This window comes from Polyodon spathula, chromosome 6 (assembly GCF_017654505.1).
Source record: "Polyodon spathula isolate WHYD16114869_AA chromosome 6, ASM1765450v1, whole genome shotgun sequence".
Taxonomy (NCBI): Eukaryota; Metazoa; Chordata; class Actinopteri; order Acipenseriformes; family Polyodontidae; genus Polyodon; species Polyodon spathula.
Genome location: NC_054539.1, coordinates 41,068,081 through 41,091,077, shown reverse-complemented (window position 1 = coordinate 41,091,077; position 22,997 = coordinate 41,068,081). Strand labels below are relative to the sequence as shown.

Sequence of the window (22,997 nt, the reverse complement as noted above, 5' to 3'; positions counted from 1 at the left end):
GTATACTTCCATTGGGCCAAAGAGCTTCGCTATTTGCTTTTCTTTTTTTTGCTAATTCTAATCATCTCTGAATACCTATTACCAGCAACAGATACTTCACCAGTTATATTTAGACAATTATTTCTTCCTGTGACAGAAATATAATGAGGTCTGGTGGTAAATCTCCCTCCCGACCTGTGAGGGCACAGGTCAGGAGGGAAAGTAGAGAAAGAGGAATTCTTTGGAAGGGCTGGCCTGACAGTTCATTTCCTGGGTCGGGAAGTCAGTCAGCCTGGAAGAAGGCGAGATTCCGTTGCAGGAACGTATTGACCCGGAAGGTAAATGATGTAGTAGCTGCAGGCAATAGAGACAGCTGCAATCGTTTACCAAGGGGTCATGAGTAATAGCATAAAGGGGCCGGAGAATCGTAAATCTTTTCCTTCGCTTGGTTTTGAAATCGTGATTTCACAGGCTGCGCGGAACTCGTGAAATTAGCCTAATACCGCGATTTTTACAGTATTCTTAAAACAAAATTCTTTCATAATTATTGTGTTCTGTGCCTCATCGCACTGAGCTGGCGTAGTTGCTCTACATTCTGATATTTTGGAATTGAGGGCACGTGTTGCTGTTTCTGTACGCTCCCGTACCGGGAGGCATTCACTATTTCTAATCAGCATCAATTCAGCACATGCCCTACAATGCATAACATGTCATGACTTGTGTGTGTAAAAGGGGCAAGATGGCTGTTTGAATTTTGTGACACTCAACTCGTAAAGTAGATAGTGAGGAGACATGGGGAGCAGAGTGATCCAATTCAAAGATTTCTTTTTGAAAGAGCTAAGATGGGAGAAAGGGGGGTGGGGGGTATGGTTTTGGTATAACTGCTACGTGATTTTCTGCATGCAGGCTTGAAATGTGGTTGTAAAACTAGCATACGTGCATATATATATATATAGATATATATTATATATATATATATATATATATATCATATATATATATATATATATATATATGTGTATATAGTACAGGTTGTAAAGCGCTTATTTTTTAAATGTCTTCATATATATGATCAACAAATACACAAAAACACAAACCAGCATATGAAAAAAAAGCAGGCAACCCACCCTCCCCCCTTTGTGTATCAGCATGTCTTTTTCATAAATTAGCAAACGTTTTCTAGTGGTCATAGTACACACTGACCTTGACCCCCCTACCTTTAGAATTGCTTGGGCTCTTACTCATAATAATGCATCACCTGCTGTAAACCATTGTGTAATGTATGTCAGCATTATATTTAATTATTCATTACTTCATCATGTACTTTAAAATTATTTTTAAAAAGTGTTCAAGTTAAAATATGCAAGTATAAGACAAACGCATGGAAACACTTACCATAGCATTGTCAATATGATGCATTAGGGCCTTCAAAGATAGCTGGACGGCACTGATTCAAATCTTCTTTTATATTGATCTGGAGAAGTAACCATTCCTAAATGAGAGCTTTACAGCTTCCTTGGGGGAAGTCTTATTGTTCCTCATGAAAAATGTGTCATATATGAAAGCTGATATGAGAGCACCTTCCAAACAAGCACTTACTCAGAGACTAGGATTTTAATTCAGCTGTATTTACAAATTCTTGCGCAATGACACAAAGCTGGGAACTGTATTGCCTAAGCAGGCTATGGACAACAGGGTGACACATAAATAACTGTACTACATTTGGAAAAACGTTAGTAATTATTGTGATACGTTTCTTGCTGCAGACTGGATGGATTTTTGTATTTTTTCTTTAAATCATTTTTTTTTTTTTTAAATAAAAACTACAAGTCCCATACTTCATTGCGCAATTTGATCGCATTTTTTAATGCATCTCCACGAGCAAGCGCTGCACAGCGCTATGGGGCTAGTAGTTCATTTTATTTTTAAACTCCAGTGAGAAATGAATAAGGTCTGTCGAACTTCAAATACCAAAATCGTCGACATGCCACACCTTTTCTGCAGCTGTGCTGACGGCAAATCCTGGTAAGTGTAGCCATACACAGATGCATCTTTTTATATATATATATATATATATATATATATATATATATATATATGAGACACACACACACACACACACAGTTTAGTACAAGAACCGACAAGCGCGGGTTTAACTGAACGTTTTAATGTGCTCTGAGATTTGTGCTTGTGTAGGTTTATTATAAAAGTATAATTACGTTGTATTTAAACTTTATAAAGAGCAAGTGTTATTGAGTGATAGCATGAATTTTAAACTGTTTACGGGACACCTCTCTTGCTGCCACGTGTGCCTTTTAATTCGGCAGAACAGTTTGTTTGAGGAAGCTGGTCTCAGTCTAAAATTACTGCCTACGCCAGTCATTTTCTACTAGTTTTTTTTTATTTATTTTTTTTACTTCTATTTTCCAGCAAAATAAGCTCTTCCTCGAGATATACAGTTTATCTATAAGTTTATATTTGGAATTTATACGGTCATGCAATTTAACAGCGCTACAGTGAAATGCAGCTGATTTCAAGCAAATACTTTACTAATGCTAAACTAATTAACGTTGGCTCGTCATAGTTAACACGTGAGATTTTAATTTTATTTCTAAATGTAGTTAACAATCATTGTCATACGTATCACATGCCAACTACACAGCAAGATATATATATATATATATATATATATATATATATATATATATATATAGGAATGTGTTTTGTTTACAAAACAATCGTAAGAAAAAGCATTCTTTAAAAATAAAATAAAATAAATATTTTTATGCTGTAATCTATAGGTGTTGGCAGAGGTGATACCAGGGTAGGAACTGTTCAGCATTTTTTTCCACAGGATAATTTCGTCAATATAGACTGGCCAGGTAATGCTTAAATTCATTTAAAATTGCAAATCAGCAGCCAAGAATTAGTGCAGCCTGTCGTGTAAACGGTATATTTAAGTAAAAAAAAAAAAAAAAAAAAAAAACCATGGGGCCACCAAATACAAAAAATACAGCACAGCAGCATTTCCATATTTTAAACAACTAAACAGACATTGTAGTGACATAATAACTGTAAAACAACTTATTGTCAGGCCTTATCAAATATTGTAACCTCATTTGCAGGTGTTTGTTTGTTTTAATGTGTTCAGAAAACCCTAAACAAACTACATTTGCAAACCATTGCTAGTAAGATGCATTAAAAAAAAAAAAAAATACCAACTGCATTGCACAAGCTGATAGGAACACGTGCCAGTTCTTACATATTTACATAGTCTTGCTTAATTGTTGCATATATTCTATTTTAGACCTTGTTTTGTTAGGAGGAAAAAAAAAAGATGTTAACAAGCAAGAGTTCAGAATCAAGCTCAGCCAAGATGTCCAGCAGTTGATGTCCTTTACTGTACATAATCCTGTGTCAGGAGTGGTATCATCTATAGTTATGCTGTAGGTTTGCATACAAGTAGAGTAACTGTAGGATTTAGGATACATTCCTAAAGATGAAATTTGTTTTACCAAGGCAAAACAGCTCTAATGTGGGCAGCTGTGATTCTCATACAGCAGTCACCAATCTCTTATTAAACATAGCTAGATAACACAGGCATCAAACATAAGCATGGGCTTTGAGTACATGTCAACAGAAGTTATAAACAAGACCCTATGAATGTTGACACAGATCAATCAATTTTACTTGTTTTGCTTGTTATTTAATTGTTTCTTAAAACAGATAATTTAAAAATGGCTCTGCTCATTTACAATCTGTGCTAGGATGTGTTGCTTGATCACAGTGCAGGCAGTGCCTGATTGTGTTTCAAACAAACAGACAAGATGACAGTTGAGTCCTCGGACAGCCGTTTGGTGTGTTATTTAGCCATCCTCACACTTGTTAATGTAGTGTCTCCAAATGGTGAAGGGTTGACAGATCCATGTAGACTGGCTTCATCACCAGTTGGGCTAGTTTTGGTGAGCCCCCTGGTTCAGGACTACAAGGACTATGAGTGTGTCTGTGCAAAGGGGTTCATTTTGGAAACAGGGCTTGGGCTACAGCTAGAGGGGAGGAGCCAGACTGAGGGTGCCAGTTCAGGAGCTGAGAGTGTTAGGGCAGGGATGCAAGCAGCAACTTAGGACTGGCAGTGAGGAAATTAAATAAATAATTGTTTGCATTTCATAATGTGGTCTCAGGCTATTAATGGATAGTTACCTGATGCTTCATTAATAACCACTGTACCCAATGAATGCTTGTGGAGTATCTACTATATTCCACCATTCTGTAACTCTCTAGTAGCCTGAATCTCTGTTCAATGCAATAATCATTCTACAGACAAATACAGTGCTCTCTAGTAAGTTCAGTCAGTATTTCACAAGTCACTTTTTTTTTTTTTTTTACTTTGGAAGGTTAATGTATAAGGATAATTTACTTATTCATCTAATAACTCAACAATTCTGGAGTATTTCTTCTGTTCATCAGTTTTCTTATGTTAGGATGTAAAATAATATTTTTAAGGTTCTCTGGTGTTCAAGTCAGTTACAACAAGCTTTTGTACTTGAAAATTCGGTAGGTCTGCCACCTAGTGGCAGGGACAACTTCCTTTTTTTATGACTTTGGCCTACTTTCTGACTAAAAATAATGTTGATGAATCTGTCAGTCGAGACAATTCCTGAATGTAGACAGAGTAATAAAAATCCATTAGGAAACATAATTAGATAATAAAAACATAAAAAGACATATCAGAAAGTATAAAGTAAGTCTTTAGTAATTACCAGTGCTTGAAAATATAAGGGTATATACATTGCCACCATTGAGTCTTGACTTGAACTGTTTGGCCTTCTGTGCATGCTGCGTATAGCAAGATGCCCATGATAGCAGCTCAACTGAGATGTGGCAGTCACTCAGTGTGTTACAATACATCTTTGAAAGAACATCATCAGAAAGTTTCTGCTTCATAGCTGCCTCTACCCTGAAGTCCCAATGGCTTGAAACAAAAAAGCAATCTCATGGCTACAATAAGCTTTTGAAATAGATACTTATTTTATCCTGAATGAAACTGTCTTGAGCATTTGTTGCAAGATGTTCTTAACATTTACTGTAAATGTACCATTCTAAACGTTTACTGCGCTATATCATAGTGAATGAACAGCAAAGCGCAGTAAAGCTGTATTTCAGGCTGGGAGATCAATGTATTTATATGATTCTACTGTTAGGTACTTTGGGTTAATTTGAATGGAACTACATTGACGTCACCTCTATCATATATCCATAATCTTCATTCCGAAAGCCATGTGCCATTATTATATAAGGGTTTATTGCAAGGGGGGAGGCTTTGAGTCAAGAAAGTTTGCGAATCCTAGTTGTAGGGAAAGCACAATGAAGCAGGACAGGTAACTTTGTTTAAAAACATGGTAAGCTACAGTAATGGTAAAACTTGGTAAACACAGTACGTGGCACAATAATGATAAAGTATACAAAACTGCAAAGTTACTGTGCAGATTTACCATGGTTTGTTTTTGTAGGAGCTGGTGTTGGTGACATGGTGAATTTGATAAAACTCTGCATTGACATTTGTGACGTGCCCTTTTTTTTACAGTTCTGACACTGGAAAGCTATATTTTTGGAACCAGTTGTCCAATGTTTATGCAACTTTAGCAATTTTGTACAAGATGCTATTGAGAGGAATGGTAGTTCCTTGTGCCAAGTAATCAGCAAAGTGTGAGAACTGCCTGACTCTATATAGCAAGGACAGTTTATGTGTTTTCAGGGTATTGGCACAACAAAATTTAATCAGCCAAAAGCACCATTTCAGTTTTAATTTATAGTTCCCAACACTCTTAGATGAAATGTAGAAAAAAGTCAATACCTGTCATACAGTAAGAGAAATAAGTTGCTAAATTAAGGTAAAAATGCCCTTCTCCTTCTACTTCTTTTTCTCCCAGCGTATGTTTTTGCAGACCCCAGGCACATTTATTCACGCATATGTATATTACAGGGCATCCAAGTTTAATGACAATTAACTTGTTTTATCAACAAGAAAATTTACTAGGGAACGCATTTATTTTGACGTCTGTATTATTTATATTAAACAATTTATTGATATTTTAAAATTGACTAGTCACACGCATCGCAGGCAAATAAATCATTTTGAAGACCCCAGGGAGATTTAATCCATGCATATGTACAGTACCGTGAAAAAGTATTTGCCCCATGTCTGATTTTATGCATTTTTGCAAATTTTTCCTATTGAATTTGGTCAGATTTTTTGTGGGTTGTAGTAGTATATAGAGGGAGTCCGAGAGAAAAAATGACACCAAAGTTTGGTGCTTCTTTCTTTTGTTTGGTGTGCAATGTAATCACACATGCAATCTTCAGGTGTGAAAAAGTTATTTCCTCCCTAGTTAACTCAACCCAATTAAAGGGATAGTTACGGTCAGCTGTTTGAATACTTTGGTTAACAATCAGACCTGATTTAGGCCAGCCCTGCCGAATATAAATCTGACGAACTTTGGCCCTTACCATCAGAGTGAAGTTGTCAGCACACAGGTTCTAGAGGCACATCATGCCACGTTCAAAAGAAATGTGTGAAGACCTCCGATAATAAAAAAAAAAAAAAAAAAAAAAAAAGTTGTTGATGCCTATCAGTCTGGAAAGGGTTACAAAGCCATTTCTAAGGCTCTGGGTCTCCACCAAACCACAGTCAGAGCCATATTGTCCAAATGGAGAAAGTTTATGACAGTAGTGAATCTTCCCAGGAGTGGCCGTCCTGCCAAAATCTCTCCAAAAGCAAGGTGTAAAGTCATCCAGGAAGTCACAAAGAACCCTAGAACAACATCCAGGGATCTGCAGGCCTCTCTCGCCTTGGCTAAGGTCAGTACTCATGATTCCACCATCAGAAAGACACTGGGCAAAAGGCAAAAATGGGATTCATGGCAGAGAAGCAAGGCGGAAACCACTGCTCACTAAGAAAAACATGAATGATTGTCTCAAGTTTGCCAAAAAGCACCTGGATGATCCTCAAGAGTTCTGGAACAGTGTTCTATGGACAGATGAGTCCAAAGTGGAACTTTTTGGCCAACATGGGCTCCGTTATGTCTGGTGAAAACCAGACACAGCATTCCACAGCAAGAACCTCATAGCAACGGTCAAGCATGGTGGTGGCAGTGTCACGATTTGTGGATGCTTTGCTGCATCAGGACCTGGACGACTTGCCACCGTTTAAGGAACCATGAATTCTGCTCTGTATAGGAGAATTCTACAGGACAATGTCAGGCCATCCGTCCGTGAGCTCAAGTTGAATCAGAACTGGGTCATACAGCAAGACAATGATCCGAAACACACATGCAAGTCTACATCAGAATGGTTGAAGAACAAGAAATTTAAAGTTTGTCGGAAGGCCATTCCGGGTCCCCGTACCGAATAAGAGCTCGTGTCAGAAAGGGGACATACAGCAGAATTTGTGATGATCTACCAACCACCTGAGCACAGACACAATGGAGGGGTGACATGAAGACCCTGAATGAATAAGCAGTTTTAAGCGCCCGGGAGGAAAGTCTCAAAGTGTAAATCTGAGATTCTACAAGGAACACACGTGATAAAACAATTAGAATGGGTTGACGTGACAGAACTCGTAATAAAGTTTTGGAAAAAATGGAATAATGGTAATAAGGGTTCCCCGCTCTTCTCCCCCCTCCCTCCCAAGGATATTTTAATAAATGTTCCCTGGAGAAATAAGAACGAGTCCTACATCAGAATGGTTGAAGAAAAAGAAATTTAAAGTTTTGGAATGGTCTAATCAAAGTCCAGACCTAAACCCCATTGAGATGTTGTGGCAGGACCTGAAACGAGCAGTTTATGCTCGAAAACCCACAAATGTCACTGAGTTGAAGCAGTTCTGCATGAAGGAGTGGGCCAAAATTCATCCACGGCGCTGAGAGACTGATCAATAACTACAGGGAGGGTTTGGTTGCAGTTATTGCTGCTAAAGGTTACGTAACCAGTTGTTGAGTCTAAGGGGGTGATTTTAATGACAATAACTTGCTTTGTCAACACGGAACTGTAGTAGGGAATGCACTGATTGTTACATCTGTATAATTTATATTAAATGGTTTATTTATATTTTAAAATGGAACATGTGTCTGCAAACAAATCTTTCTTTATATAAATATATAAAAGGTTAAGTATACGTGGAATTTGAACCTGTAGCCTTCAGTTTGCAAGCGTGTTTTGTTACTGCCAGTGTAAAACGGTTAGTTGAAGGAAGTAGTATTTTGAAAGATGAAGTCAGCCAGCAGAGAATTCTCGGGACTTAGTTATATTTTTGAGATTCTCGAATCATCATCATCATCATCATCATCATCATCATCATCATCATCATCATCATTCTGAGATTCTGATCTTGAGCTCTGAAATTTTTTGGTTTCCTGTCAGTGTAACGCTCATTGTGGTCCCTGTTGGCACAAGGAAGTATGGTTTCCTCTCTCGATATGGTTGATGAGAGTAATGCTATTTTTGGTTCCCACTGGACAAAAATTTCTGAGAATTAGCTATGTTGAAGGATAGCCTATATATTTGGTAAAAGTAAAACATAAATAAATAAATACATTCATATAAATATTGAAATAAATGAACACATAAATAAAAACATTTATTTATTTATTTTACTTTTCACTGTCATATAAACACTGCCATTTAATACTGTATGAAACGAAAATAAATACTCACTTGTTCAATTGTATATTAGTGAAGACTTTTGTACATAAAGGTTGTCATGCTTTCATATATTTTTACTTTCCAATTAAAAAATATATTGTAATGACGCAGACAATTGCTATGTTGCAGACTTGTTGTCTTTTCTGTTTGTCTCGTCAGTCTTTAATATATGTTACGTGTATTGTAAGAGGGCTGAGCCACGCCGTTAGCATGAGAACAAAGAGTGAGTGAAGGAGAATGTGTTGTTGTTTACAGGGGTTGCAGAACATTTTGAGAATTCAACACCGTCTCCCTGAGTTACGGTTGCCACCTGTCTGTGTTTGACTGGAGAGTCTGGGAATTGGCATCTGTGTCCGAGTGGGAGGAATTAACAAGCCCGGACACCATCATCTCCGTTTTTTACATACATTAGTTGCTTAAACGATTCCCACTGTCTTATTAGAAATGTACTGTTTAGTACTGATCTGTACATTCTACTTTGTCCCTAGCATTTGAATAATGCTGAGGACAACAAATATATCCAGGTGATGTAAACAATCCAAGTGAGGGGTTGCAGTCACGTGACCCCAGCAGGCTACATGCTGGTGGTCAAAACAACCATGGCGGCTAGTGCTATCTTCCACAGCAAAATGTAATGTATTTGCAACCACAGAGCATACTTCTTACCTGCAGTCAGAGGAATTAGAAATATATCATTTATGATGTGCTAGAATTTGTGACCCCTGCTGTTCTACGAAGCGTCAGTAACTAGAATCTGTAGATTTCCAGTAAAATCAACATCAGCGAGTGACAGTAAACGGTTAAGCTAAGGAGGCTGTACTAAAAAGAATGTGCTGTGCAAAAAGGAGCACAGCATTAACAATATGTAAGGTTCGTGCATAACGAGTCCTGTTCAGTTTTAAAGTTGCCTAAAATTACAGGTAGATGCATGTTGTTTGCAATTGTTGTGCTTTCAGATGTGTTATAAATTATGATGTTTCTGTGATTTCATATTAGTTCAGTAAACATTCTGTTAACAGTAAAGGCATGTTTTATGTAAGGACTGGGAATCACCAAGCCAGGGCTTGAAATGAACTTTTCCTTGCACTAGACACCATGGCTAGTGGATGGAAAAATCCGCCGGCCACACAGACATTTTACCAACCAACATCGTTCCGACAAAAGAAAATGCAAAAACAAGCAACATTTATGAGCAGTCTCAACAGGGTCTGAAACAATCTGCCTCATGAGTGAAGATATAGCTTCTGAGATGTGTTGGGCATCTGCCCTGTCCACAGACTGCATGCACACAAACTGCACAGTCACCAGCCCTTTCTGGCAGAATCATAAACATATACTAGCTCCTCTTCTATGACAGCACTGGTTGAACCATTTGACATCACTGACAGGATCTTTGCACCTTTTATTTTCTCTTGCCTTCTTTCTACCTCAGCAATGTAGTGCATAAATACTCTTGCTTGTTTGTCATTCCTAGATTTAGCCTGGTCTGTTCATCAACCCTGTATTAAAAATAATTAAAAAAATAAATAAAATCCTATTTTCTGTTGTCACACTTTCTGACTGAGGATCTGCTTAAGCGTTGATGCGGGCTCTGCCGTGGTAGATGACCGCGACTGGAGTTATGGGCGCTAACGAAAGTCAAGGTCATCTACCACGTGGCAGAGCCTACATCAACAGAGCTCTGTTGCTATTAGAAAACTTTATTTCTTTATTTTGTCTTTAAACAAAAATTGAAAACTTATATTTACCTTGAACTTCTGATATTTTGCCGGGTAACCTTCCGCTGAGGAAATAATCTCTAACATAATTAGAATAGAAAAACGACATACACATAAAGTCAAAAATTATTATTAAAAAAATTATTATTATTATTATTATTATTATTATTATATTATTATTATTATTATTTATTAAAATTATTATTATTTGGCTAACATTTATTTAATGTGGTCGTACTCTTTCTTATTATAATTTATGTACAATTGTTGAATAGTCCGTGTAGTATTGAGTCAGACTCAAAACTTGTTGTTGGAGGCGGGGCATCATTCAAGCAGGCAAGGAGTGGATTGGCTGGTGCGGAAAGAACTGAAACAGGGTTGGCAGCTTGACTGGCTGGTTTTGAGTCAGGGTGCTGTTTGGATCAAGCTGATGACAGAATTGTGGACCAATCTTGTCTTCCCTGTTGATTTGCTGTCCAGTAACTGCAAATGGAGCCTTCATTATGTCAGAAAGTATGTTTAAGTACGGTAGGTTTTTATGTTATCAGATTAGTTTTAGATTAGAATGTTAAGGGAAAAATCCAGTTTTTTTGCGCAGATTTATTTAAAATTTAATTCACAGTTAAGCACTTCCATGTTCCAGCGGGCATCTATGCAAAATAGATGCTCCGCTGGATCTGGAAGCTGGTTGGCTGTTTGCACTCAATCGTTTTCAATTAAGCATTAGCTTAGTGTGTTTTTTCAAGCTTTAAAACAAGTCAGTTCAAGATACAGTTGATTCCAGTAAATAGTAAATTCCCCAAAGTTAATCTTAAATACCAAATAAGAGTTTACTTTATTTGACGTGGTTACATTATAGTTTACTAGCAATCATTTGAATCCCTTTTTCAGAGTTTGTAGCAAACAAAATATTCTTATTATTCTTATTGTTGTTGTTGTTGTTGTTGTTGTTATTGTTACAGAAAATATTGGATGTGCTATGCTATATTTAAAAAAAATATTGTAGCATAATAATAATAATTATTATTATTTATTATTATTATATTATTATTATTATAACATATATAACATGTTGGACCGTTTGTCAACGACATATTTAAATTTTGAAGTGACCAACTGGTTACACTTTCAGTGAGGGGTCTGAATACTTTTGCAAGGCACTGTGTGTGTGTATATATATACCTTGCAAATCCCTGACCTGACCAATTCTGTCAGATTACTGAATTACAAATGGTACATTGAAATTTCATTCTGTTTGATATTTTATTTTTAAACTCTGAAACTCAGAATCAATTATTGTAAGGTGACATTGGTTTTATGTTGGGAAATATTTTTAAGAAAAATAAAAAATCCCCTAACGAGGACACAATGACCTTACCATTGGCCTCCACCTGTGAACCATTAAAGTTGCTGTCACATTTTCTGGATAAAAACCCCACTGTTGAAGGATCATTGGTAAGGCTGTGAATCTGTAGAATGCTCTTTGGTCTTCATTTTCCTTCAGAAGTTAGATAAAGTAATACAAATTCATAGATTAGGGAAAGGGTACAAAGTAATATCCAAGTGTTTGGATATCCCAGTGAGCACAGCTGGATCAATAATCAGGAAGTGGAAGCTGCATCACACCACCCAGGCACTGCCCAGAAAAGGCCCTCCCTCAAAACTCGGTGCTCAAACAAGAAGGAGACTTGTGAGAGAAGCCACAGAGAGGCCAACAATCACTTTGAAGGAGCTACAGAGTTCAGTGGCTGGGAGTGGAGTAATGGTGCACCAGTCAACCATATCAAGAGCTCTGCATAATGCTGGCCTGTATTAGAGGGTGGCAAGAAAGAAGCTGTTACTCAAAAAGTACCATCTGAAAGCACGTCTGGAGTTTTCCAGAAAGCATGAGAGTGACCCAGCTGCGATGTGGGAAAAGGTTTTATGGTCAGATGAGACCAAGATAGAGCTTTTTGGCCAAAACTCAAAGCGCTATGTGTGGCGCAAACCTAACACTGCCCATGCCTCAAGACACACCATCCCTACAGTGAAGTATGGTGGTGGCAGCATCATTCTGTGGGGATGCTTCTCATCAACAGGGACTGGGCATCTTGTTACAATTGAAGGAAGAATGGATGAAGCAAAATACAGGAAAATACTGGAAGAGAATCTGCTTCAGTCCGCTAAAAAACTGAAGCTTGGGAGGAAATTCACCTTTCAGCAGGACAATGATCCCAAGCACAAGGCCAAAGCAACATTGGAGTGGCTCAAGAACAAAAAAGTGAATGTCCTACAGTAGCCCAGTCAAAGTCCTGATCTCAATCCCATTGAGAATCTGTGGCACTATTTGAAAATTGCGGTCCACAAGCGTCGTCCAACCAACCTGAACAACCTGGAGCAAATCTGCCAAGAAGAATGGGCCAAAAGCACTCCTACACTGTGTGCAAAGCTGGTACATACTTACCCCAAAAGACTTAAAGCTGTTATTGCAGTGAAAGGTGGCTCTACCAAATATTAATGTGTGGGGGGGTGGAATACTTATGCAAGCAAGATATTTCAGTTTTTTTTATTTTTCTTAAAAATATTTCCCAACATAAAACCAATGTCACCTTACAGTAATTGATTTTGAGTTGAAGTGTTTTAAAATAAAATATCAAACGGAACGAAATTTAAATGTACCATTTGTAATTCGGTAATATGAGAGAATTGGTCTGTAAAGAGAGAATTTCTGTAAATACTTGAAAATGAAAACACATGTTAGAATATACAACACAAAACAAGGAGTATCAAAGCAATCTTCAAGAAAATTGAAAATTGTCTCTAAATCTTGGATTCCTCAAAATAACCACCCTTTGCCTTAATAACAGCCTCACAAACACGAGGCATTCGGTTATCAAGTTTCAGCAGGAAATCTCCCGACATGTCTTCCCAGCTCTTCTGCAGCAATTCCCAGAGATGTAGGGCACTTGTGGGTAGCTTTGCTTTGACTCCTCTGGATTGAGGTCTGGAGACTGGGCAGGCCAGGTCATTAGATTGAGTTGTCCTTCACTTTCTTCACCAGATAGTTCTTGCACAACTTTGAGGTGTGTTTCAGGTCATTATCTTGCTGAAGAATGAAGGACTGCCCAACTAGCTGTAATCCTGATGGAATGGCATGCCTCTGAAGTATGCTATGATCGCCTAGCTTGCCATGGACTTGGTAAAGATCACCAACTCTGTCACCAGCAAAGCAACCCCAGACCATGACACTGCCTCCTACATGCTTGACAGTGGGAACCACACATGCAGAACTCATGCGCTCTCCCTCTCTGCGTCTTACAAATACTCGGCGGTTGGACCCAAATATTTCAAATTTTGACTCATCGGTCCATAAGACCGACTTCCACTCCTCAAACGTCCAGTTTCTGTGTTTTTTGCCCCAGGCAAGTCTCTTCCTCTTGTTCTGCACTCTTAACAATGGTTTCTTTGCAGCAATTCTTCCAGTTAAGCCAGCTTCACGCAATCTCCTCTGAACAGTTGATGTTGAAACATCTGTACTTCTAGTAGCATTTAGCTGAGCTTGTATTTCAGGGACAGTTAATCGCCGGTTTCGTAGACTTGTGACTCGAATGAACTTGTTCTCTGTTTCTGAGGTCACCCTTTGCCTGCCTGATCTTGTTCGGTCCTCATCAGTGCCAGTTTCTTCAAATTGTTTGATGGTCTTGCCACAGCAGTTACAGACACCTGCAAAGTTCTTGCGATCTGTCTTAAAGATTGACCTTCATTTTGTTAAAGTAATTACAGACTGTCTTTTTTTCTTTGCTTACCTGAGGGTATTTTGCCATTTTCTGCTCCCTTACATTCAGGAATGACAAACTTGTGCCTATGCTACCTATATCTGTAGTAATCATGGACCCTCACCTGTTAACAGTAATTGGTGACAAACGGTAAATTAGGTAACATGCTAGTTAACTCAGAGAACATCTAACAAAGACACTTTTATACTTAGGCCAGTGTTCTAACACTGTGTTGTGCACATTTCAGACTTTTAATTGACAAGATTGACATTTTCATGTAAAAATTAAATTTTCGAATGCAATTCACTTATGATTATTAGCTTATATAAGGACACGTATCATATAATGAAATATTAAGTGTTTATAGACAAGTTTATACAGTTAAAAGCATAGATAATCATGAAAAACCTGGTTTCAAGCAGGTGTACTTAAACTTTTAACTGGTACTGTGTGTGCGTGTGTGTGTGTGTGTGTGTGTGTGTGTGTGTATATATATGCATAATTGAATTAACTATATACAATACATTATTGTACTATATACAATTCAGGAAATGCATTAATGTTTTCATTGTACAACCCAAACACTAAATGTTGTAGAGACCCCTATTATAATAGAATTCATACTTCATTCAGTACAAATAAATAAATTAATGAATAAAATTAGTAGTTTATCTAACAATGACACATTTGAGTGCATTAATTAATTGGCCTTTTTTTTTTTTTTCAACACAAAAAGCTCCACACACTGAAAAATGGGGACGTTACAGTCTGGACAGTACTTTGCAGTCTGGACAGTATGAGCTTGTCAGTATGTTGCAGGCTGGACAGTGCGCTTGTCAGTACATTACAATTTGGACAGTATGAGCTTGTCAGTAGCCTAATTTTCACAAGTCTGATCATTATTTTCTGCAGTTACTCAAAACTATTTACAACATGGGAGCAGTGATTCAAATGCTTGCTGAACTTTAATAAAATAGAAGAAGGGTAAATTACAGATTCGAGAAGTTCTAACAGAAAGTGTGGCCATAAAGAATACTGTGCCTAAAAAGATATGTAGATAGGTGAGTGTAAGCCATACAAATATAATGCAACAATACAAGAAAACCCCAGTTTGTTTGTCTTCATTTGGTAGATCTGTAGCACAAACTGTTTTTTGTTTTTTTCCCCTCTCTCCTACCTCGTCTCTTCCTACCTCGCTAGCTAAACTGTCCTGAGTATCTCAACTTTCGGGCTCCCTATCTTGGTCAGCAAATAGAAAACCAACAACCTGTAGTGCAGAGGCATTTTTTGCCATTCTAAAAATAAAGAGGAGTAATTCAAGACATAAATAGACAGCACTGCCAAGGCGATCTTATTTTTCATAAGTGGTAGCAACGTATTACAACAGAACTAACCATAAACAATGTACAACATCGCCTACACACGTTTTACAACTGCTTACTCGAGTTTTACTCATGCAGCTCCATGCTGGCCAGATTAAATTACTTTTGGGTAACTATTTAGCAGGCTGGATTGCAGCGCTGTGCAGGCCGCATGTGGCCCTCAGTCCGCGAGTTTGAAACCCCTGCTTTAAAGCAAAGGGAAGACATCAGATAAGTTGGAGAGCTGATGTCTTGCCTTTGTTGCCAAACTGAAGAGTTACATTTTGTCATTGTATATAACGTAATGTATATTGGAACTTCAATTCCCATGAACACACTGGGTTGTAAAGTCAGGTAACCTGGTTTGTGCTGTAGTCTCGTATCTTGTAAAATGCTTTGTGATGGTGGTCCACTATGAAAGGAGCTATATAAAAATAAAAATTATTTTATTATTATTTTATAAAAAGGTAGCTGCAGATAGAGTGGGAGTGTGTGGCTAATCAAGCTATTGATGGTATCGCAGCACGGTTGCAGGAAGGCAACGAAGCAAGCAGAAAAGCAGTCAGAGAACATAAAAATCCTGAGTTGACTTGTAGTTATGAGGTTGGTGGCATCACATTAATTGTTCCATGGTATCTATGTGGATTTACTTTGACCAAGGCGGGTAGTGCTGTGTTCCAGTTTGACCTAAGGAATCTCGGTGTGTTACCTTCACTGTGGATTCGTGACTTACAACAGAAAAGGAAGTGCAAGCAGCTGTCTGTGAGTACTAAAAACTTAACCACAATTATTCTGCGTGAACTAATTAAAAATGGAATTAAAACCAAGCTCTGTGTGACAAGGTTTTAAGAAAACCATTCTGGGGGCTTCTGAGTGGCGCATCCAATATAGGCGCTCCACATGGAGTGCAGGATGTGCCCTATAGTCTGGGGATCGCAGGAATGAGTCCGGGCTATATCACAGCCAACCATGACCGGGAGTTCCTAGGGGGTGGCGCACAATTGGCCGAGCGCTGCCCGGGTAGGGAGGGCTTAGGTCGGCAGGGGAATCCATGGCTTACCGTGCATCAGCGACCCCTGTCGCCGATAGGGCGTCTGTGGTTCTGCAGTGGAGCCACCAGATCTGTGTTGTCCTCTGGCGCTATAGGTCTGGTGGCCTCGCTGTGGATCCACAGTGCTAAAAATGATGGATTGGCAGGAGCACGTTTCGGAGGACGCGTCCTCCAGCCTCCGTTCAACTGTGGGGGGGGCGGGAATCGCGAGCATGAGCCGAGGATACAGATAATAATTGGGCACACTAAATTGGGGAGAAAACTGGGGTAAAAAAATTGGAGATGACTAAATTTAAAAAAGAAAAAAAAAAATCATTCTATAGAGGTGACTGTTTTTACTCACGGTCGTAAATACGTCACTGCAATACGCACACAGTTAAAGTTTTTGGGCTGTTTTAAATACCGCCCAGGTTTATTTTAAGCAGTGCTGGAGCACTTCTATGGACTGTATCCACAAAATCACAACAGTACCCTCACTTGGGCATGACTGTTTACATAACTTACTGTGAGGTGGTGTTTTTATGGTTGCAACATGAAGCCGTGTTAGTTTAATTCTGTGTGCAGCTTAGCCACAGTATTTTATATCAATAATGGTATATTGTATAATAACAGTAATAATTAAAACTGTAAATATTTAATGTCGAGAAAATAAATGAAACACTTGTTTGTCGGTACTATTATGCATTGTTAAAAATACTGTGTGTGTGGGTGCACAGTACAAACAAAAAGAAACAAATAACTTAAATGATAAGGTTTCATATGTGATGTTTTATATATGTAACTATTTAAAGATATATATTTCTGTTATAAAAAGAAACGGTACTAAATTGTTTAATTAAGGCTGTTAAAATGTGGCCAAGGCTAGCTCTTTCAAAGGCAGCCTGTGTGCAAGGAGGGGCGATCAATTGAGAGGACTGACCAGAGCGAATGCTCATGAGAGAGCTATGGTCTCTTGATCATTATGTCTATGTTTTGTATGTAAACGTATGTCATTGTTCCACTATGTCTGTGTTTTGTATGTGAACCAGTGCTTAATATTACTTCAAAGAAAAGAAATGCTTGTACCTGAAATACAAAACAAAGAAAGTGTCTCTGTGTTCCTGAGATGCGAGGTGGACAGGTTGCTTGGACCTGTCGCCCCGTCACACGGACTGTTTTATTTTATTTATTTATTTAGTTATTTATTTATTAGTTAGGAATTCACAGTGGACCGGTGGCAACCAGGAAAACTTGGACTGGTCTCAAACAATTTCAGTTTAATGATTGTGTTTTACTTGCACTGAGATTAGTTCATGCAAGGTGGAGCATAGGGCCTGCAAGAAGTTTAGACAGGGCAGGTTTTCTTTTATTTATTTTCATTTTCTAAATTAAGTATTGCTGTGTGCTACATCACAAATATAAAAAGTGCCCACTTAAACTGCATTTTTCTGTCTTAAGAGTCCTCTTTCATACTGATGGTTCAGTATCCCCTACCAAAAAATACACAGATCAAAAGATATATCTATATATATATATATATATTACTAAGATATTTATATATATATATATATATATATATATATATATATATATATATATATATATATATATATATATATATACAGCTCTGGAAAAAATTGAGACCACTGAAAATTTTTCTTAAATCAGCATCTCTACATGTATGGCAGCCATTCCATTCCAGTGTCTGTTGAATTCCAACACAGGCACACCTCATTCTACTGAATGAGGTGCTGATTAGGGGATCACCTGAACCAAATCTTATTTAACGAGGGAAAGTATAAAAACCACTCCTGTGGTCATCACTATCCTCTTGCAATAGAACCAGCTGGATGGCAAAACAGTGCTAGTAGTACCTCAAAAGTAATTGGAATCAAAAAATAACTATTGACCATGCCCAAAGAGTTGAAAAGGAAAGTTTTGAGTGAGGAAAAGAAGGGTTCAATTCTGGCTTTACTAGCAGAGGGATACAGTGAGTGTTGGGTTGCTTCCATCCTTAAAATTTCAAAGATGGCGGTTCATAAGAACAAGGTCAAGCAGCACACATTGGGGATAACAAAGCTACAGACCGGCAGAGGGCGAAAACAACTCTCCACTGACCGGGATGACCGCCAACTCGAATGTCACTCAGCAACCGTAGGATGACATCAAGTGACCTACAAAAAGAATGGCAAACGGCAGCTGGGGTGAAGTGCACGGCGAGGACGGTTCGAAACAGGCTCCTAGGGGCAGGGCTGAAGTCGTGCAAAGCTAGAAAAAAGCCCTTCATCAATGAGAAGCAAAGAAGAGCCAGGCTGAGGTTTGTAAAAGACTATAAGGATTGGACCGTAGAGGACTGGAGTAAGGTCATCTTCTCTGATGAGTCCAATTTTCAGCTTTGCCCAACACCTGGTCGTCTAATGGTTAGACGGAGACCTGGAGAGGCCTACAAGCCACAGTGTCTCGCACCCACTGTGAAATGTGGTGGAGGATCGGTGATGATCTGGGGGTGCTTCAGCAAGGCTGGAATCGGGCAGATTTGTCTTTGTGAAGGACGCATGAATCAAGCCAAGTACAAGGTTGTCCTGGAAGAAAACTTGCTTCCTTCTGCTCTGACAATATTCCCCAATTCTGAGGATTGGTTTTTCCAGCAGGACAATGCTCCATGCCACACAGCCAGGTCAATCAAGGTGTGGATGGAGGACCACCAGATCAAGACCTTGTCATGGCTATCCCAATCTCCAGACCTGAACCCCATTGAAAATCTCTGGAATGTGATCAAGAGGAAGATGAATGGTCACAAGCCATCAAACAAAGCCGAGCTGCTTGAATTTTTGCGCCAGGAGTGGCATAAAGTCACCCAACATCAATGTGAAAGACTGGCGGAGAGCATGCCAAGACGCATGAAAGCTGTGCTTGAAAATCAGGGTTATTCCACCAAATATTGATTTCTGAACTCTTCCTAAGTTAAAACATTAGTATTGTGTTGTTTAAAAATGAATTTGAACTTATTTTCTTTGCATTATTCGAGGTCTGACAACACTGCATCTTTTTTGTTATTTTGACCAGTTGTCATTTTCTGCAAATAAATGTTGTCAGTCGTATATAGAATAAAACAAAAATGTTCATTTTACCCAAACACATACCTATAAATAGTAAAACCAGAGAAACTGATACATTTGCAGTGGTCTCTTAATTTTTTCCAGAGCTGTGTGTGTGTATATATATATATGTATGTGTATATGTATATATATATATATATATATATATATATATATATATATATATATATATATATATATATATATATATATATATATATATATATATAGTGGCAAAGTGGTTCATAGTGTGCAGGTGCAGGTGATCAATGCACAGACAGACAATTATAATCCAGGTGCAAAGGTTTGTTTTATTTAGTTTATGTCCAGTGCAAAACAAACAGTAAACTGTTATTGTATCCCCACATTAAACACAAAACACATACACAAGTCTGTTAGTGTGTGAATTAGTGCTTGTGGTGCAAATACAGTTTATGGTGATATGAGTGCAGTGCTGTTCCGGGTTTGTGCTGGCCTCTGGTGACAGCTCCGGAACGTGTTAGCTGTCTAATAATAAAAACCAACAATTAGACAAACAACAAACAAACATTCACGATACGTATATTCACAATACAGGTCCTTCTAGGTTCTTTTACCAATAACCAAAAGGAAGCAACCGATTACGTCGCTTCAACCCCTTACTAACTCATGACCCCTTGGTAAATGATTGCAGCCGCTCCTCCAAGTGAAAAAATAAGTGATATCTGAAACAAAACCAAGTTATCAAAAGGGCCCAGCCATTTAAAGTGAAGATCAAAAACAGAAGACAAGTTTCAAGACACCACTGGGACAACCTTGCCGTGCACCGCTTTTTACAGTTGTGCCTATTTGATTGGTGCTGGCCAAGGTTGCCCCAATTGTTTCTTCCAACTTGGCTTGTGTTTTTGATATCTCTACTTTAAATGGCTGGGCACTTTTGATAACTTGGAGTTTTTTCACATTCCCAGTGTGTTTTTGTTTCAGATTCTATATACTGTGGATTTATATCTTGGTACCTTACTACTTCATAATATTCACCTGGAAAGTGTTATAGGCACAATATATCCATGGCAGGGGACAATATGTTCTGTATATAATACATTGATCTCGAGTTTGAAGTGAATACAGCTTGTGTTGTGAATAGCTTGTTTTGTTTTATTTCTACCTGTTTGTTTTCTACCTTCTATCAAAGTAGACACTCTTCTGAAGCATTGCTTGCTCAGGTGTTGCATACCTCTTCAATGATATACCACTGAAAACACATAACTAAGTGACAATAGCATTTTTGTGAGATGGTGTCCTCCTGAAGAAGAAACAAATGTTCATTATGCGCAAAAAATAACACTGTTTATTTTTATATGGTTTTCAGACTATCCTTACAGTAAAGAATCAGCAGTATTCTTATGCCAAGGATCCTGTTGGACATATGGAGCCATTTATCACAGAAGCTGGTTTGGAGCAACTACAAGTGATCTAAACATCTTCCATACTTACTCTATTATTGTAGTCAAACATCTTTGTTATGCTGTTGAATTAAAACATTGATGAAATCACAGAAAGACAATTCTAGACAGGATGCGGACTGGTTGCCTGGAACAAAGTTTTTAAAAACACCGTAAAGCAGAATGCATCCCACTGTTAAAATCAGCAAGTCAGTCCTGCTGTGTCTTATATGGATATCAATACCTGCTCTGCTGTTGAGCGAGTTCAAACTGGCCTATGTGACAGACTTCAGTCTCTACAACTGCACCTGCATTAGGTCCCTGTCATTGTGTGGCCGCATTGACCCTGGAGAATGTGACTGCAATGCTTTCCCGTTTTCCGTGCTGCACCGTTCTAACAGTGGCAGCGTCCTGAACGAGAAGTGCATCACGGTCTGGTACACTTCCCCTGGCAACGTGGCTCTCCTCCTCAACAATTCTGAAGTGCACCACTTGTCTCTTGTCAAATGCGATTCCACTGGTTGGAAACCAATTCAATACGATTACTTCACTGTACAAAGACTGGAAAGACTCACTGTCTCGTACCGTAACAGGTATGCAGATTTCACTAAAGCTATTGAACTTGGACGGCAAAGGCTACCTGGAGCTCATGATGATGAAGCGAGCATGGCCGTCATCCATCTATCTGTCCTATCTGGACAAACAACCTTGAAGGCCTACACCATTCAGACAACTGGCCACAGCAACGGCAGCTTTCCTTTCCCAAACTTGAGCATGGCCCATTCATATCTATCAGACGCATCGAACAGGTTTATAACTTTTGTCTACTAAAGCAGTGTTTTTTTTTCCTTTTCACCTCAAGTAGCAGTGTTTCCAGCAGGGACCAACAGGTGTACCAGTAACTATGTGCAACTTTATAAACAACTTAAGTAAAGATGTTACTTTACAACTCATTGCAATTCCAGAGTAAAGATGAATATGTTTTAGCATCCTTTAACAAAGGATTGAAATCTTTAAAAAAATAAAATAAAATAAAAGTTTATAGTTTTATCCTTCTGGGTGGCCAAAAGTTTGAATAAATTAATTACGAGAGTACTGTTCCTGCACAGCTTTGACCTAGACCTTTTCAACAGAAAAGATCTTTTTTTTCTCATTTTATTTTATCTTCTTTTTAGATTTAATTCCTTTTAAGTTAAAATGTTAATGCCCTTTAAAATTGCCTTTTTTAAGATGTATTTTTACTGTTTGACATAGGCATTTTACACATAAAGTAGGCAGGGAAGCAGCGCAAATGAATATCAACGAGAAACTGTCCTCAGGGCATTAGCTGATTCTAAAGGGTTAGGGATGGGGATGGGGTTGGGTTAGGGTCAGGGTGGATTGATGTCGTAGAGGAGCAGAGATCGGGAAGTAAAAGGTGGGACAGTTGCCCTAGAGTCATCTAATGCACAGAGGGCAGTTTCTAGAGGATATTCGTTTGCCTGCATCAGATGTTTAAATGTGGGGACTTATTTGCATGTTAGCTTCAGATTTAGCTTGGAAAATAATTATTTATTTTGAAAAAATATTTATTTTTCCAGATTGAATTGCTAATCACAAAGAGGTATTTCAGATTTATCTGTTAGCTAAATGTTGATTCCAAGTGTAAGAAAAGATGTAAAGACTGAAGCATTTTTTCCAGATTTACTTCTCATATGGATTTTAAATGTTGAATTTGTAATAAGCATTTTCAATATTTATAAATGATATCTGAAAGTAGAAATTTTAAAAGGTATAGGAATGTTTTTATTAACATTTCTGTATTAAGAAAATTGGTTAAATATAGGAAAAATTATGTGATTTAAGTTAATTCTTCTAAATACTGCATTAGCAAATAGTTCTATAGCAGTAAAGAGCAGATTTTTGCACATCAGGGCTATTGTTTTCTTAAAGGGA

General features: G+C 38.1%; 1 protein-coding gene across 1 annotated transcript; it reads left to right on the top strand.

Moving 5' to 3' along the window:
- Positions 1 to 1,737: 1,737 nt before the first annotated feature.
- Positions 1,738 to 22,787, top strand: si:ch73-52p7.1 (uncharacterized protein LOC100321084 homolog). Its single transcript, XM_041252852.1, has 2 exons — positions 1,738 to 2,004; positions 20,990 to 22,787. Exon 2 carries the CDS (start codon positions 21,246 to 21,248, stop codon positions 21,891 to 21,893), a length of 648 nt encoding a protein of 215 aa, XP_041108786.1. The 5' UTR covers positions 1,738 to 2,004; positions 20,990 to 21,245; the 3' UTR covers positions 21,894 to 22,787.
- The last annotated feature ends 210 nt before the right edge of the window (positions 22,788 to 22,997 follow it).